The 18631-nt window shown below is 43.2% G+C and overlaps 1 protein-coding gene across 1 annotated transcript; it reads left to right on the top strand.

Moving 5' to 3' along the window:
• Positions 1–477: 477 nt before the first annotated feature.
• On the top strand, positions 478–14886 carry LOC138961691 (uncharacterized). Its single transcript, XM_070333361.1, has 6 exons — positions 478–733; positions 8771–8967; positions 9463–9729; positions 10848–11170; positions 12739–13003; positions 13827–14886. The coding sequence occupies exons 1-6, from the start codon at positions 712–714 to the stop codon at positions 14088–14090; spliced, it is 1338 nt and encodes a 445-aa protein (XP_070189462.1). The 5' UTR covers positions 478–711; the 3' UTR covers positions 14091–14886.
• Positions 14887–18631: the final 3745 nt, after the last annotated feature.

Below are 18631 nucleotides of genomic sequence, written 5' to 3'. Positions count from 1 at the left end.
GGCAGGAAACGATTACAATCCATTATACCAGTAAGCCTTTGAGGGGTCAATTGTCAAAGAAAGGAAGAGAGAAATAAAAGGCAGGACATGATTACAATCCATTATACCAGTAAGCCTTTGAAGTTCGGACAGTGAAAGAAATGACGAAACAAAGAATGGCACGAAACATTTACAATCCTTTATAAACTTGATCCTTTGAAAATCCCATTGCTTTATTTGTGTGGTTGTTCTTTTACCTTCCTGGCATAAATAAAATCAATAGCGATTTCTATAACCAGTCGCACCACGTAACCCGAGTATACACGCAAGTCTTTGAAGTTCCTATTGTTTTACCTTGCTGACAATACAATCAATAACCATTTCTGTATGATCACGTGCGGTACGCGGCTAACACAGACAGCCAGCGGTACGTTGCCCAATCACCAACTTCAGTGATATCTAAACAGACCGGCAGCTACCCGTTTAATTCTTGTCGGGTAGCTAATGACCTGAGGTGGCCGGGTGGCACCCAGGCCTGATTAAACGGTGCCAAGTCCTACCCTGATCAAAGCCGGTGCAGCGATACACTTGGGAACATTTTCGGGTGGGAAAGCACAGGATGAGTGTATGCGTGGATTTTGGTGTTGAGGATTTGATGTGTTGATTGTGGTTTATTCTGTTGGAAGGGCGATATTACCGTTATGATGGCGATCCTGCGGCCGTATTAAACTCATGTCGTCTGGCAGCGACAAAGGTGACTGGTTGTCTTTCTCTCTGTCTGTATACCTTTCCTTTCTCGTTTGTTCTTTTGTTGGTCCTTTCTTTCCTTCCTTCCTTCTCTATCCATCTATCTTTTTCTTCACTCCCTTCTGTCTTCCAAGGCTTGATTTAATTGCCGTTCGTTTGTTAGTTTGTTAGTTTTTGTGTTTGTGTGTTTGTGTGTTTGTTTGTTTGTTTGCTTGTTTGTTTGTTTGTTTGCTTGTTTGTTTGTTGTTTTGCTGGTCCGTTAGCTTTGGTATGCGATGCTAATAAAGTGTGCGCTGCACGCAGATCGTGAAGCATGGCTTTGGATTTGTTTCGCCTAAACTGGTGACTCACTTGTGTGCTTGCAACTTCGATTTGCCACGCAGTGTATTGGTCTGTGAGGCCCAGTATGATCGATTCGTAACTAATTGCAACTAATGTACGTGTATTCGTTCATCGAACAAGCGAGAATCACCATGCATGGTTACATCTTGTACAGACAAGTAATACAGTGCTTTATACAAACGTGTGTGTGTGCTTGTGTGTGCTTGTGTGTGTGTGTGTGTGTGTGTGTGTGCGTGTGTGTGTGTGTGTTTGTGTGCGTGCGTGTGTGTGTGTGTGCCCCTGTCTGTCTGTCTGTGTGTCGGTGTGTCTTTCTGTCTGTCTGTGTATGTGTGTGTGTGTGTGTGTGTGTGTGTGTGTGTGTGTGTGTGTGTGTGTGTGTGTGTGTCTGTTTGTATGTCTCTCTGTCTGCTTGTTCGGACGTTTCCGACTACTTGCTTCTAAGGCTACACCCCTCCTGTTACTGTTGTGTTCTCCTTGGGAGTGTACCTGTTCACGCAAAGCTAAAGAGATAGGTGACTGACCCTGGATTGTATATTGTCGCAGCGGTGGACTGAACTCAGTACTGTTAACTTTTGTTTGATCTGAAGGAAAACGCAGCTGATTTCATTCGGCAAACAGACCGTGTCTTACTCAGTGTTTGCTGTTCTTAGGGGGTTATCATCAGATGGGTGTCGGATATATTTTATTCATATACTTCACGAAAGAAGTGCGCTTGCTGGTGGATATGATTTGCGATGGATTTGTTTCTGTGTGAATGTGTGTGTGTGTGTGTGTGTGTGTGTGTGTGTGTGTGTGTGTGTGTGTGTGTGTGTGTGTGTGTGTGTGCTTGTATGTATAGGGGAAGGGCCTCAATATGGACCACTCTTTGTTCCATCCTGATAGCGAGCTTGTTTTCTTGCGAAGAAGTTTTATTTTTGGCTTGGTTGTTGTTCTTTCATTATAGTTAAATATTAGACCTAATTCGAGCGAATTAGCTTTGATAGTTATTCAGCAAAACTACAGAAACATGTACAAATGGTCCATTTTAGGAGCCTAGGCGCAAAGCATTGTAAAATGCCCATTATTCTTGAACATATCATGATACAACACAGTGTGCGAGTCTGACTGATTCAGATACATATCAATTTTATGTGTTATCAGTTCGACGAGAACATGACGTGAAGCACAACAAAAAACTGACGAAACTTATCAAAATCAAAAAGAAAATAGATGAAATTATTAATTTTCGAGTAAAAAGACTGTTTGATACATTTTTTTTAAAGGCTTGATGGATAGTTATAGGTTATTTTCAGCAAGCTTCTAAATGCATGACTGAAAACAGTCTTTTGTTTTCTTTTCTTTTATCGGAGACACACACATACTAAGATTGTGTCATTTTTTTTTTTGTTGCTGCGAGAAAGACAGGACCAAGACTGCTATGGTGTAACAATTAAAGTCGTATAGTTGTCTTATAGCAAATTGTGTGTGATTACGACTGTGACTGTGGACCGAAATCAGTCCGTTTTAAGGGTCATATTTAGAGTGAACGATGCCAGAATTGAAAAAAAAAGTTTAAAACGCCAGACGGTTTTGTGGTTTGTGCGTTCGCAATTGTTTTGACATGTTTAAGTCAGTTACCCACAGAGGTACAGTGACAGTGTTATGAAGGAATTGTTTTGAGTGCCCTAGCACCATTACTGTGTCAAATCGGGAGTTGATCCTTATTAGCATACGGTCCATATTTGGGGCCCTTCCCCTATATGTCTGTCTGTGCCTGTGTATTTCTGTGTATGACATCTCCCAGCAAAGTGGAAACGATTATAATAACAGTCGTTCAACAATCAAGTGTCAAGTAACAACACTAAGTGTCACGCATGGCCTAAAAGCCTGCGTAGCGGATTATTGTCACGCTCCACTGCACTTCGGTACGTTAATAACAAGCACTGATCGAGCGCGACGATAAGCCCTCCTTCAAATAGTACGATACGCGCAGTCATTTCTGCATGTGCGGTCTGAATTTTGTTGTTGTGGTGTTTAACTGTTTCCGTCATTTTTGATTCGTTCATGTACTTTGTAAAAGACTTACATTTTAATTTGAATGTTATGAGATGTACACCTGTCAAAGTTTGAGCTATACCTGTGACTTGCTAACTAAGACCAACTTTTTATATTTTGTTTGTTTGTTGACCACGAAAATTAAGCCTTTAAGCAATTAGTTAGACTGTGTCCGATATGTACGCGTGTTTGCGTGCGTGTGGTTTTTTGTAGAACTATGGCTTTGTTATGAAAAATTGGTAAATTTGAGGATATTTCAGAAACTAAATATTATAGATACACCATATTTGCTATGATGATAAATAAGGACAAGAACTTTCCAGCACATCATGAACATCTTCAAAACCTCTTACTAGCTATCATCATGTCATCATGAAAATGGCATATGTCCATTCAAGCAGTCAATTTTTGCACCGCACCATTATGAACATCCAAAGATTTCTTGCACTTCAAATGATCACACGGCCGAAAAATTCAGTTTCTTTCACAACTTTGATCTTTTTGTGCATGTGGGGGAAAGATTTAGATTCACACCAGACGTTGAGACTGATAACATGAGGCTGATCAAAAGTTGTCTTTGTAACAAAGTTAACGTGGCTTCATCTAGTCTATTGAGCAAAACATCCTTGCGCATCTTTTACCACAAAGAGGATAATCTCCTGCAAAAGAAACACATCAAGGTCCTCGTGGTTCAAGATTATTCTTTTTTTAAATTCTACGCTACCTTTTCTCTTTGCTTTGTTAGCGTTAATTAACCCTTCTTTTTCTTTGTTCCTTTTATTGTTACATGTTTGTCTACCATAATTTACAATTATTATTTTGATATTATTTCAAACCTGTTATATTAAAATCGTCCGCCAATTTTCATTTGCTTTTGAGTACGCTTATAAGCCTAGCTTGTTGTGCTCCATGTTCCTAATTTCATGTATGCGGCAATAGTTCCAACGAAATTTATTTGAATAAAAACTTGTTTAAACCAATTAACCCTTCCTATTCGAGTCTGTGAGAGACCTATCACCGGCGTATACCCCCAACCAAATCCCCCCTCCCCAACCCCCACTCCCCTGCACACACACACCTCTCACGCTCAACCTTTGCGCCTATCGGAGGCAAGATTATGTATACATTTTCCTTTAAAACTGCACTGATTCTATTACCAGTGCCGTTCACAAGAATTGTTCAACACTGATAGGTTTTTGGCACACCCCTCCTAGCTTTTATCCCACACACCACGCTCGCGGTATCGCGTCTCGCGAGACTTGGCATCCTGGATAAAAGCTGTTTGATAGTCTCGGTGACACAATGGCGGGCTTTGTAACTGTGCGTCTGCCAAAGGAGTTAGGTTAAGGTCGGATTACACGGATCAAAACAAAAATGTTTGTGCGCAGGGGTTTACGCATTGTTGTGTGACTGTAGCGAAACAGAATTATGCCACTGCTCATTATAAGTATGCACTGACATGAGTTTAGACAGCCATGTGCTGAAATAAATTATCCGTTTGTACACACATATATTCACGTGGGCATGCACAAGTATACACGCACACACGCACGCACGAACTCATCCACACCGACACATACACACAAACACACACACTCACACACATGTACACACACCCACACACACACATTCGTTACACACACTGACATACACATACATGCATTCACACACACACACACACACACACACACACACACACCTACATACACACACACGCACACACACACACTCACACGCACGCACACAAACACACACACACACACACACGGAACACACACACACACACACACACACACACACACACTCACACACACACATTTCTTTGGCACCACTATGGGGCTTACCATTGTCTACCGGCAGACTAATCATCCTCGTGTCATGCAGTGTGAAATATGTTCGTGTCACGCACTTTACGTGTCAGTGTCAACAGATTTCCCATAATACAATTACAAAGCATATTAGTCTACAACAAAAGAGGGCTTTATGTCACCCGGACCTGAAACATTTTGCTTCAAGGCCAAATCCATCACACATAACAGAAGATTTTCCCTGTATCATTGGCAATGTGCTAACACATATACAGTAGGTTTCTCCCGTGAGAAGACAATTAAGTTTTCCTGTTGTTAGTTTTCTTGACAAAAATATCCCTCTCGTGAAAGTCCGCCCGGTTGTTAGGACGCTTTCTGTCGGAATAACACTTTTAATGCTGCGTAGCCCAAAACAAATAACGGTTTTGGGTGTGACGAAAAAAAGAACAGGGCCGGAGTGCTATGTTAATTATGAGCAGTTCTTCCACACCCATTTAAAAAATATGACACTACCAGCATGTTCCCGCATATTGAGCCAGAATTTTTTGTTTTGGCAAATCGACGTTGCAGTTCCGGAGCAAATGATCAAAACAATTTTGCGAATTTGTGTTCAAACGTGTTTTTACCATAATAATTATAACGATGCACAGGTCGAAAATATGGCCAAGAACAAATCTATGGTACTTCGAAGAAAGAAGAATAACAACATTCTTGTCCATTAGGCCAAAATAATAAATAGGTGTGGTTAAGGTAACATAGCCAAAAAAAATAGGGTAGGTAGGTAGGCAATCACTTTTTTTTTTTTTAACTTTTTTTTCTAATGTGTACAAATTAAACCTACCGTACTTTTCGGGTGACAAGGCGCTTTGTTATCTAAGACGCACCCCCTTCTTTAAAAAAAAAAATTGTAATCCAGTCACCCATTGGAGCAGGGGGCCAATAGGGCGCACCAAAATGACCCAGTTTTTGCCATGAGAGGTGGTTCCCTGTCATATCTGAGAGAGGAAACACTTCCTGCATCGGGGTCAGTGACCGGTCAGTGACCAAAGGCATTGTGATAGCTGGGTGGCCTTGTTAAAAGACACGACCTTCTTCCCAGGGGTCAATGACCCAGTTTTTGCCATGAGAGGTGGTTCCCCTGTCATATCTGAGAGAGGAAACACTTCCTGCATCGGGGTCAGTGACCGGTCAGTGACCGAGTTTAACAGAGTGGAAATCTGTGTGTGCGGCCAGATCAAAGGCAGGGCAGTACCTAGTAGCTGAAACATGCATTATCACAAGTTGTTTGACTGGTACTCAAGCGGTCTCTTTGATTTTTTTCGTATTTCATACACGGATTAGGCGCTTCGTTATACAAGACGCAGGGGTCGAACTCGAGGAAAAAAGTCGCGCCTTATGACCCGGAAAGTACGGTACTTGACAGGGAAATAAGTGTGCGACACGGGCGCTTTCGCTTTCATTGCGTTTTTTGCACTTGGTTTTTTTTTGTTTTTTGGTTTTTTTGTTGACAAATGTAATAAAAAGTTATAGGATCGGCCCCTAAAAATAGGGTAGGTCGGGTTACCGTAACCACACCTATTTTTTTTTTAGGCCTTACGACTTGCAATTTACCGTGTGCGCTGTAAAATCTCCCTACCTTCAAAGCAGACGAAAAGCAGACATCTTCATTTACTTCCAAGGGAGAAATCGTTGGTCATAAAGTCTTGCAGGACCCAAACATACTTCTGCACGCTTTCTTTTCATATTCAGTTGCCTCGCAAAAATGAAGTGTCATTGGTTTTCTCAACTTGTCAAGTCAGTCAAAACGACCGCAGAACACAGAACTGGGAAATGACACTGATTGAAATACGAAAGATCTCCGATGACGAAAGTATAAATGACGTCATCTGGTCACACCTATCTCGAGAACTAAGCGTCGCTCAGAACCAGCGCCCTTCCATTATTTCTACCCCACCTATTTTGACCAAGTTTTTTTTTTTAGCCGAGACTACTAGTTGTGCTGCAGCAGGTCACTCAGAATAGTAGCAACTGTGTAGAACTGTGTATCAACACGCTGGAATGCAGGCGTTAGATCGACGTTACAGGAAGCGACTGAAGCTAACAGTCTGAGCTGATATATCCGTACGTGGTCAGATAGAGCCAGTGTGGGTACGGATATATCCGTACCTGGAAGACAATGAGTTAAAACCTCGATTGAAAAACTCGGTTCATATGCTTGAAATGATATTAATATACTTTGTTTTATTAGTAACAAGAGCGCAAAAACGAATGTCTTTTTTCTGGGCTTTTGTTTTTGTTTTCTTCATTTTGATACGATCGTAGCAAAAGTTTGGCAGTTCTGCCGAAATGACAACAACGCTGTCGTCATTTTGGATTAATGTTAGGAAACGCTACCGTTGCTGAGCTTTGGTTCAGTTTTGTGTGTTGCATGTAGTTGACTTATTTGTACTTTGTGGGAAAGTACCGATATTATATTTTGTAAACACAATATTTATGCTTGGACGAGAATGCAGGTGAACTTTCTAGTCCTGTCAAAACAAGTTGTTTACCATGCTGTTTTAGTCGTGAGTTCGTGGCGTTCGTTCGGATTAAGTGCGTCGGCGCTTTTGATGTACGTCATAGAGAATGTCGCTAGTTTAGTCCATGCACGGCTCGTATAATGTAGTTGTATCATGTTCGGTCTGGAATATTCTCGAGATTGAGTATTTACTATATATGCCAGCGCGATTTGTATGTAAAAAAGCTTCTATTTGAGTTCTGCTAGTTGTGCAGTTGTATGTATTGAATGCTGAATAAATCCTCGAACTCAATTTGACGAGTTGTTTTCTGCTGCTGCGAAGACGGGCGACGTAGAATAAAAGAACACAACTATACGACGTTTGAGAACTTGTGGCAATCTCAAGTGTCGTGTAACAATTAAGTTTAGGCGTTTTGCAAACAATCTCCATGTAAGCTCACGAAACATTTATTTAATGGCAAAATCTAAACCGGAAGCAGATTTAGAGACAAGGGATACTAACATGTACATACATGAAACCATTAAGCTATTATCATGCATATTATATCAAAAACACACAGGCATTGTGTCAAAGTTTTATATTCTCACAGACACTACGTTACCAAGATTGCGGAAGCTGAAACCTTGTATGTAACCCACTAGATTTTAAAGCAAAAACAGTGTTTATTTCTTGGTAAAACTGTTTGTGAGTGAAGCAAACTAGCATAAATGCGCACGTGCAATGCAACTGCCAAACACAAAGTCATGTACCAGTGAGAAGAGGCCATAAGAGTATAAGGAAAAGTGCAACTCAACGACGTGCCAGTACATAAACAACAGTACGTTTTTGCGACGAAGACGCACACCAATTTACATTTCGCCGATTCGAAAATTGCCATACAACACGTAAATACGTAAAATTATTTTTATCGAACGTGAATTTTAACGAATGTCGGTTGCCTTTAAGGTCCATGCAACACACCGTCTACTCAATTAGAAAACATGCAAAACATCTGTTCGTAGCCTGATGATACAATTGTATATCTTGTGTTGTGTTGTGTTGTCTTGTCTTGTTTTGAAGTCTTCTTCTTCTTCTCGATCGCTCAGACAGGGACTCCAGAACTTCTGATGAAGTTTGCAGTACAGCGAAGACTCCGCAGGGTGCCGAAGATCTTCTCCTGAACTGGTGTGTCCGCAGGCCATGTTTCTGCTCGTAGTTTCTGGTGGATTGGACAGTGTTTGTTTTGAAGTGAATATAACCATTCGTGTTATGCTTGGGACACACACAGGACCGTTTTATGTCTGCTGAGACGATAAGGCATAATCAATACTAAATGAATTAAACACGTCTTTTGGTCGACAGAAACAAGGATGGCGGCGACAGTACAATCTCACGTCATTCCCATCATTGATGACGCAGGGCTGGGGGGTGACGCAGAGATCTACGACAACATGATGCGTCTGACGCCGGCTGCCACCCCAACCCCTGGTCAAGAGATGGAAACTTACCGCTGCCCCGTGTCCACCCCGGCCAACTTCGTACATCCTTATAACACACAGGTAAGCCTACAGCATAGACAAAGGAAGAAAGAACATTATAACACACAGGTAAGCCTACAGCATAGACAAAGGAAGAAAGAACCTTATAACACACAGGTAAGCCTACAGCCTAGACAAAGGAAGAAAGAAAGAAAGGAAGAAAGAAAACTGTTCGCCTCGCCGTCTCAAATCTGGTCAGGCTTTTACGTATGATAAGACCATCCCTCCACTTGGTCACATATTGAAAATAAGCAGCCTGGGTGCTCTCTGTGCACAGTGGTATTTTTTATTGTAAAGAAAAGGCATTGGTGCTGTTTTTCGAAAATCAATTCATACACAAATTTCAACTACTCTCAACAAGCAGTCAGGGGGGTGATTTGGGGAATGTGACCCAAGAGAGGGATGGTCTTATCCTATGTTAAAACCAGGCCAGGTCTGAGACAGCGATACGAACCTTTTTCACGAGGTGGGGTGGGCCTTTACAGTCTATACTCAACTGTGTCCTTTTTCAAACAGGTGCGACGGACCAAGCCGGTGCCAGTCAGCCTGGAAATCGCCCTCACCCCACGCTCCCCCGGGATGCGGTCGGCGGGGGGCAAGCCCCCCAGGCCGGGGGGCGCCACACCCAGGAGTCAGGTCCAGAAAAGTGTGGGGGGTAAAGGGGTAGGGAGAGTAGGGGGACCAGGAAGCATCAGATTGACCTCCGGACTGACCAGGGGGATTGGCATGAGGCCGGCTGGACCTCTCAACTCTAGATCGCTGGACTATTACTATGTGGACAAGGTAGGGGATGTGCAAGAATGATGTGTTTCCGGTGTAACACGAAATTTTTACTCCACGAAAAATGTACTCCGGAGTAAAAATATCGTACGAAATTCTTACTCCGAGTAAATTTTTCGTACGAGAAAAGAACTCCCCAAGGCACGAGCAAATTACTACCTCTACGAAATTGTTACTCCCCATTTTTTTTTACTTCCAGTAAAAATCTCTTGCGCGAAAATGGGATGCGGGCGACGGAAAGGATAATGCCAATATGTGATCTCGCACACACGATTGTCGCGCTACCATCCTTCCACCCCTTCCACCACCAAGGCTAACAGGGGACAAGGGAGTATACATTTCGTACACCTGGCATGGGAAGTTAAATTGCAAGTGTTAGGGTGAAGTAATTTATTCGTTTTTTATTCAACAGGGGAGTAACATTTGTGTACGAAATGTTTACTCGGAACTCACCTGTCGCGGGGAGTAATTTTCTCGTGTAAGGGGGGAGGAGTGCTTTTTTCGTAAAGGGAGTAACATTTTCGAACGAAATTTTTACTCCGGAGTAAAAATCTCGTAAGAGTAATTTTCTCGTGTTACACCGGTAATAGACGAATTCCAGAAATAACTCTGTCGGGCTTGTATGGGTTGTGAACGAGTGAATACTCTTTTTCAGTGATGCACGTGTTCTACACGTACGTGCTCCTTGTACATTTGTTTCAGACATATCCCTTGCTCGTGACTGCATGGCTTATAATGTCACGAGGAAAAGTTCGCTCATTAAAAGCAAGGCCAATCACTCTTTCACAATCCATACCAACCCGAAAGTTATGTCCACACATTGTCAATTAGCGGAGAGAAAGAGAGAGGGAGAGAGATAGAGAGAGAGAGAGAGAGAGAGAGAGAGCGAGAGAGAGAGACAGACAGACAGACAGACAGAGAGACAGATACAGAGAGAGACAGAGAGAGACAGAGAGATAGAGGGAGGGTTGTGGGGAAGGTGATGCAAATCATGAAATGACCCGCACATACAAACGTGGTCATCCTACCCGAATATTCACGATAATCCACTTCTCCAAGAACGTATAATTTGACAGTATAGCTTTCCTTCCATAACAATAATGATCTATTTTTTCCCATAGGCGGAGGAATACCGAGAGGCGACAGAGACCAACACGTTCTGGCTGAGAGCGCTCTGCTCGCAACCCGTCACCGAGATTCTCGACAAATACCGACGCCGCTCCGACTTCAGACGTAACCGCTTTATCTTGACCAAGACATGCTCCACCCCGGGTGAACGCTCGCTGCTGAGGGCGTGGGACAGGAACGCACCCCGGGTGCTTCAAAGACTGCCAGCCCGAGGGTACCTGCCGTGTGCGGAAACCCAGTCGCTGCGGCCTCCTCACTCCAAAGTGCCGTCGGCTATAGCACCCAGCAGACCTTACCACAGTGAGCCATTCAAACGGTAAGTCCAACGTACCTTTCTTCCTATGTAGACTATCTTGTAAATTACCCATTCGGCATCGCCTCATTGTCTCAGATTTGACCTGTTTTTTCATTGGGATAAGACCTTCCTTCCGCTTGGTCGCAAACCAAAAGTCAACACCCTGACTGCTCGCAGTGGTTAGTAAGATGGCAATTGTTTTGATGGATTGATTTCCGAAAAAAAGAACCAGTGCCTATTCCAAAATTAATTCTTACAAAAAATACCACTGTGCACAAAGAACACCCAGACTGCTCATTGTTGGTATGTGACCAAGTGAAGGGAAGGTCTTCATCCCATGTAAAATCCGGACCAGATCTGAGAGACATCTTGGACACCCGGCCAGTACTGTAACTGGCCTTGGCACGGAACGATCCAAGGGGGGCAATCTCAGTCATCTCAAAGAGGGAAATCCAAACGCAATCCGCTTTGTTCGATTTTATGGGCTTGGACGATAGAGAAAAATAAGAAAAGCAAAAGCTGGAGTCAGTCTGGACGAAATTGCTATCAAGAACGCAGAATTGATTTTTTCTGAGTTTTTTTTTAGCCGTAAGCGCCATGTTTATCGGTCTCCAACCGGCCTCAAAGACAAAGGAAAACTGATGGTGCTGGGTAATTGAAATCAAATAATGAACACTGACAGCATGCACAGCCGTAACCAACACCTTTTGCTCACAAGACATGTCAAATAAAGTGAAAAATAGCAACGACTTACCATTGTGCACTCACGTGTCGAGCTAAAATTTAAGTTGCGGCACAATTTCGCTTCTCGCACATCTGGCTTGTTGACATGCATCAACGAAGGAGCCTCACTCTGGAAGAGTTTCCTGCTCCGATAAACATGGCGCTTACTGCTAAAAAAAAAACTCAGAAAAAATCAATTCTGCGTTCTTGATAGCAATTTCGTCCAGACTGACTCCAGCTTTTGCTTTTCTTATTTTTCTCTATCGTCCAAGCCCATAAAATCGAACAAATGGATTTCCCTCTTTGAGATGACTGAGATTGCCCCCCTTGGATCGTTCCGTGCCAAGGCCAGTTACAGTACTGGCCGGGTGTCCAAGATGATCTGAGAGAGTGAGGCGTCTGATCACCGTCAATCCGTCCAGGTTTTCTCATGGTATAAGTGCACCCTTCCACATGAATCCACGTGGATCGATTATTCCAAGTGGATCCATCCGTCCTAAAATCTACAACCTCTTTGCTTTATGCACACGGTGGAAATGTCTCTGCTGAATATATTTGGACACACTCGTGTCAATTTTGTCAAATTAATTCATCACACACTAAACAGAAACACAAAACACCCCCCCCCCCAAAAAAAAAAACCCCAAAAAAAACCGATACACAAAAACAACAACAATATTCTGCACAAGTAGCAGCCTGGCTGTTAAGTTACGGTATGTGTTATTGTGGAAATGCAATGGCATTATGCTCGTTGTTCATTGTCCTGATTCTTCTGCACGATGACTTTTCTGATTTTTGAGCGGGCGATATGTGACCAAAAATGTGTTATTGTTCCTTCATTTTTCTTTGTCGTAAAATGCTTCCAGTGACACCATATCACACGGGTACGCGTCCGACGACGATGGTGACGTCACAGGGGATGACATCACTCCTGCTGACGGGTTTCTGGTGTCCGATGAGGTGTCCATCATCACTCCTGGGTACTCCATGCGACAGCACTCCTCTTCCAACAAGAGTGCCGCCAGTAGCAAGCGTTGTGGACACTCACCGGAGCGTGACAGTCCAGAACATGATGCCAAGGGAAACGCCTACCCCGTGAAGCCTACCTACGACATTTCAGACCATTTTCAGGTAACGGCAATTATTTTGTGACGGCCAAAAATGTATCAAGTTATAGAGGCCAAGTAAACTTGTGTAGAAAAGGCTGAACACATACCCCTTTGAAACCTAAAGAAAGCTTCTGTCTACATTTGGGAGTTAAAAATGCCATTTTGAATTTCAGTTTAAGAAAACACAATATATTCGCACGAATTTTGATTGTTCCTATTCGAACGAAATTACGTCTTTGACGGCAAGGGTGACTTAAACATTGTGGGTCAACATTCCCATATTTTGGTCAAGTGTTTTTAGTACTGCTGGCTGGAAATTAAGTCTGAAGTCGCTAAAGTACTCCAAGACAATCAGACATTCAATAAGATTGGATGTTCAAAACTTACAATTCCAACAGTTTGGAGACAATTATGAGTCTCACTACCTTGAAGTTCTCACAAGATCAGAGATTATACCGGCACGGTTGGCCTAGTGGTAAGGCGTCCGCCCCGTGATCGGGAGGTCGTGGGTTCGAACCCCGGCCGGGTCATACCTAAGACTTTAAAATTGGCAATCTAGTGGCTGCTCCGCCTGGAGTCTGGCATTATGGGGTTAGTGCTAGGACTGGTTGGTCCGGTGACTGGGTGAGACATGAAGCCTGTGCTGCGACTTCTGTCTTGTGTGTGGCGCACGTTAAATGTCAAAGCAGCACCGCCCTGATATGGCCCTTCGTGGTCGGCTGGGCGTTAAGCAAACAATCAAACAAGATCAGAGATTACTATTATGCAACCGCAGTTATTTTACAACACTGCCACGTACCAGTCTTTAGATTTTCACTTCTCATTCATTTTCACTGCACTTTCAGGTGACATTACCCAGCGTACGAGACACCAAGTGCACCCAGGAAAGGATCGGATCCCCACAAAAGAGGAACACCATGCCTTTCGGCAACAGCGAGCGACGTCATAACCTCCGTGACGTCAGACCGGATGTGACACAACCAGAACTGAACGAAGTCTCTCGAGAGTCTACCGCGAGCAGAGGAGGAGTGTCCAACAGCACTACGCAGCCAGTGATCCCTCGCTCCACCACCATGGAAACCGTTCTGCCTGCTATTGGACGAGCTTGAATGAAAGACGTTGGATGCACAAGACTGAAACGTTGACTCTGAAAAGGATAGCTTGATCCCAAATGAATAGCCCTCATAGCTGGATTCAAAAGCTAGATAGAACTAGACCTAAAATGATCAGTAAAGACAAATTAGCTCAATCAGACTGATAGGGTAAGCTTGACCAACATGTGGCGAACTTGAAATTCGTTTAAATTAAATAATAATAATAATAATAATAATTGTCAGTAAGTACTGGTGTCACATGACTGATGTGAACCAGTTGATTGGCTAATGGCGATGCGCTAAAACTGTTAGCGCACTCTTGGAGTGCGCTAACTTTTCCACAGAGCGTATTCTTACGCCCTTTACCTAAGCAAGACTGTGCTCTCATCCTCAGAATTAATTACTGACATGTAGCTTATATTCTCCACAATACCAAATGACCATAAATTCCCTACTTCTCAATTAAAGCAGAAGTGGTTTTTTTTTCTGACAGATTGCATGTGCCTGTGCCACAGTGCGGCTGCCACTGATCTAAAAATAGAAGCCGCTGGGTTTCATCTAATTCTCGCCGACTTGCATAGATTCTTCTCATCGTGTTAGTGGCATGTAGCTTATCATCCACATTACCAAATGATGAGTTAATATAAAATTCCCACCCGCTAGCAGAAAACACAAGTGTTATTCCGATAACGTACCAGCTAGTGACCAGTTTGGAAGACTGACTCGATCGACTCTGTCATACGTAGCCGCACTGACTACACTGAAATACGACTGCATCAGTTCAGTAAATGAATGGTTTCCGAATTATTATTTCAAGGCAAGAACAATCGTAATCGAAAACGTGTAGGGTTCAGAACGTTCTTACCATTATAAGACTTATTGCCAGCGTGCCTCGTGCGTGCAGACTCAGTCAGTGCAGACTGCATGCAGTGGTTTGTTTGCCCTAGCAGACGACATAAACCCCGCTCAGCAAATTAACATGTTGGGCAAATGTGAACGAAAAAACGATGGGGATATAATACGTGTAGGGTTCAGAGCATTCTTACCGTTCATATTTAGTATCAGACTCCCCGATGAATGAAGATACAACACGAAAATATGCCACATTTGTTTTGAAAATGTGCGAACCGTCGAGTCCCGCGGCTTCGAGTCAATTCAAGGGGAGTCACTCCGCACAGTCAATCCGTCGAAGCTCGACTGGAGGTTTCGAATCGCAAATAATGAAGAGCACAGCCCTTTCTCCGAGTTCAAATGAGGTCTCTCTGAAAGATCATCACTGTTCAGATTAACGCTACACTGGAATTTACCAACAGAAATTAAAATGCGTGTGACGAAAGCACGACACACTTGAGACACCCCACACAAAAGTAGATCTTTACTGTACACGACAGTGACCTGACCACACAGTTATGCCTATTCAAATGCGCGTTGCAAAATGTGCGCTTGGAATCTTCTTTTTTCTATGGCGGTACTGACAATATCGTTATTGAAACAATCCCAGTGCACTAAGGGATTTATAGAGCAAATCTCGAAAATAATTATTGAACTCAGCGCTATGCGCTTCGTTCAATAATGAATTTTCTCGATTTGCTCTATAAATCCCTTAGTGCACTGGGATGTCTCAATAACTTAAATAATAATAAATGAGCATTTATATAGCGCAACATCATAACTTTACAATTATGCTCTTTGCGCTTGACACATTTAAAATTAAAACACAGTTATACAAGCATTTACATCTACATTCATAGTCAACAACGCTTAATTAAAAGCATACACCATCAAAGATACATTACAACAGATTCTTCCACTAACTAAATAATAAAACCATGAATAAAATAGGTAGTGAAAAATCACTAAAACAACAAATAACACTAAAATTAAAACACAGTTATACAAGCATTTACATCTACATTCATAGTCAACAACGCTTAATTAAAAGCATACACCTTCAAACATACATTACAAAAGATTCTTCCACTAACTAAGTAATAAAAACATGAATAAAATAGGTGGTGAAAAATCACTAAAACAACAAATAACACTACATGTAGCCTACTGATGGACTGAGAAAACAAAATCAGGGGTTGTATTTCCTGAAGAGGTGCGTTTTAAGTGCTCGTTTGAATGCTTGGGGTGACTGAGAGTGGCGGATGTGAAAGGGGAGAGAATTCCATTGTGTGGGTGCGCAGAAAGTAAAAGTGCGTTGTCCGTATGTTTTGGTTTTGGTGTGTGGAATGGTAAGGATGCGACAGTCAGAAGAGGCACGGAGAAGACTAATGCATAGTTGAGACCTGAAATGGGCTAGGGACCGGGTTGGGTCGTCTTGGGTCAGTGCTGTAATGGTTACTCTATGGGCTGTTGGACGATCGGACACCGAGGCTTCATATTTTTGCATGCATGTATTCGTGTTTCCAAGGCCTGAGACTTTCGCTGTGACCCTGGGATCTTTATTGTGCGCATGCGTGCACACGAGGATGTTCGGACACCGAGTAGAGTCTGCACAAAGTTGTCCCTGGGAAGCACATCCCGCGCCAAACTTTGGGGTTGGACCCACGCTGATAATAACAACCGGTTTTAAAGCCAGCGCCTCTATTGACTGGGCAAACTCCCCACCCAATATGTTGACTTAAAGATTCGCCTGAAACTGAGTGGAACAGACGGTTGAGATCAACTGCGGGACATCAACTGAAAGACATCGTTGTGCGTGTCCGAAGAAATGGTAGACCTTGACTGAGAGACGTCGTTTGTTGTTTATCGGCGTGATTGCAAGATTTTGTTCAGCTTCACTGGAGAAGCTGAATCGTTTGTTTTCATGTTGATTTTCGGAATCAGGATGAACAAAAGTTGGGTTCTTTTAAATTATAATTCATCTGCTGTTTAGGCAGCTGGATGGAACATGGAAAGAAAGCAATCTGCTGTGATAGCATATGTTCATTTTCTACTTAATGGTCCAATGTGGATGAAAGATATCATCTAATTTGGGCAAAGGGAGACGATCGACGGTTTTGGGTCAGTTTGTAAGAAGTCGAGTTTGTACGAGTCTGCTAAGTCTGACAGAAGAAGACCTCGCGAATAAAGGGTAACCGGATGAAGTGTTCATCACTCGGGAGGGAAACGAAGAGACACGACTACCGACAAGCAAAGACTTGCTTGTACTTTGGTATATTTTGAGTTTTCGAGTCAAAGACGTAAGACTTCGTCGTTTCGTGATTCTAGGCCTTTAAGCTGAACCAAGTTACATTTCTTCTCGTTGAAGCGACCGTGCTCTACATCTCAGATGTGATCAGGATTTATCTTGGGATAACAGAATCCGTCAACCGAAAAAACCAAATCGTTTCATTTACTCTATTATTCTAATGCTGGCAAATTCGGTCGCTTCCTCCCAGGGGAAAGCTAGCAGCAACAAGAGTCGCACTACCCAGGTGTGTGCGCGTTTGGGTGTAATCAGCCATCTGCACTTATGGCAGTATGACCGAGGTCTTGTACGTGCCACTGTGATGACACGGGGGTGGGAAATGGATACCGTCTCTGAGTCTGCACATAAAGTTGACCCGTGTCCGTCCCGACCGGGATTCAAACCTGTGACTTGAGGACCACAAGTCCAGTGCTGTACCAACTGAGCTACCCGGGCCCCTGCACATGTACTGTACAGTGCTGTATCAACTGAGCTACCAGGGCCCCTGTACATGTACTGTACAGTGATGTATCAACTGAGCTACCAGGGCCCCTGTACATGTACTGTACAGTGCTGTATCAACTGAGCTACCAGGGCCCCTGTACATGTGCTGTACAGTGCTGTATCAACTGAGCTACCAGGGCCCCTGTACATGTACTGTACAGTGCTGTATCAACTGAGCTACCAGGGCCCCTGTACATGTACTGTACAGTGCTGTATCAACTGAGCTACCCGGGCCCCTGTACATGTACTGTACAGTGCTGTATCAACTGAGCTACCAGGGCCCCTGTACATGTACTGTACAGTGCTGTATCAACTGAGCTACCAGGGCCCCTGTACATGTACTGTACAGTGCTGTACCAACTGAACTACCCGGGCCCCTGTACATGTACTGTACAGTGCTGTACCAACTGAACTACCCGGGCCCCTGTACATGTACTGTACAGTGCTGTACCAACTGAGCTACCCGGGCCCCTGCACATGTACTGTACAGTGCTGGTAAATGTGTCTCCAAATATTAATTGTGCATTTATCAACGACTTATAGGGAGTGTCACGCATGCAGGGTCATTTACAAAAGCCTTTTCCGAATGATAAGCCAAACAGCATCAACTTGTTTGCTTAAGTGCCCTATGGGCCTAAAGCCGAAATAAAACCTTGAAACCTTGTAAAATGTGTCGGGTTTTCATAGAAATTCATGACGCAAAGAAGTAAGCATGAATCGTTTTTCTCTTTTTGTGTATATGCTTTTATGTTATGGTTTGGATTGTTGTTACTAGGGCAAACAATATAAGTGTGGCCAATGTTTTTACACAGGGACGTTAAGATACACGATGTTATCATCATTAGGGAAAAAGACACTGAAACAATCGCGTTTC

This window comes from Littorina saxatilis, linkage group LG3 (assembly GCF_037325665.1).
Source record: "Littorina saxatilis isolate snail1 linkage group LG3, US_GU_Lsax_2.0, whole genome shotgun sequence".
NCBI lineage: Eukaryota > Metazoa > Mollusca > Gastropoda > Littorinimorpha > Littorinidae > Littorina > Littorina saxatilis.
Note: the sequence above shows the minus strand (reverse complement) of the source record. Positions and strands in the feature narration are given on the sequence as shown.

What these genes read in the sequence shown, in the direction of transcription:
- LOC138961691 (XM_070333361.1), top strand. Translation starts at nt 712, where the DNA reads ATGTCGTCTGGCAGCGACAAAG. An exon ending in TACATCCTTATAACACACAG is followed by an intron (nt 8,968 to 9,462) that starts GTAAGCCTACAG and finishes TTTTTCAAACAG; the next exon opens with GTGCGACGGACCAAGCCGGT. An exon ending in ACTATTACTATGTGGACAAG is followed by an intron (nt 9,730 to 10,847) that starts GTAGGGGATGTG and finishes TTTTTCCCATAG; the next exon opens with GCGGAGGAATACCGAGAGGC.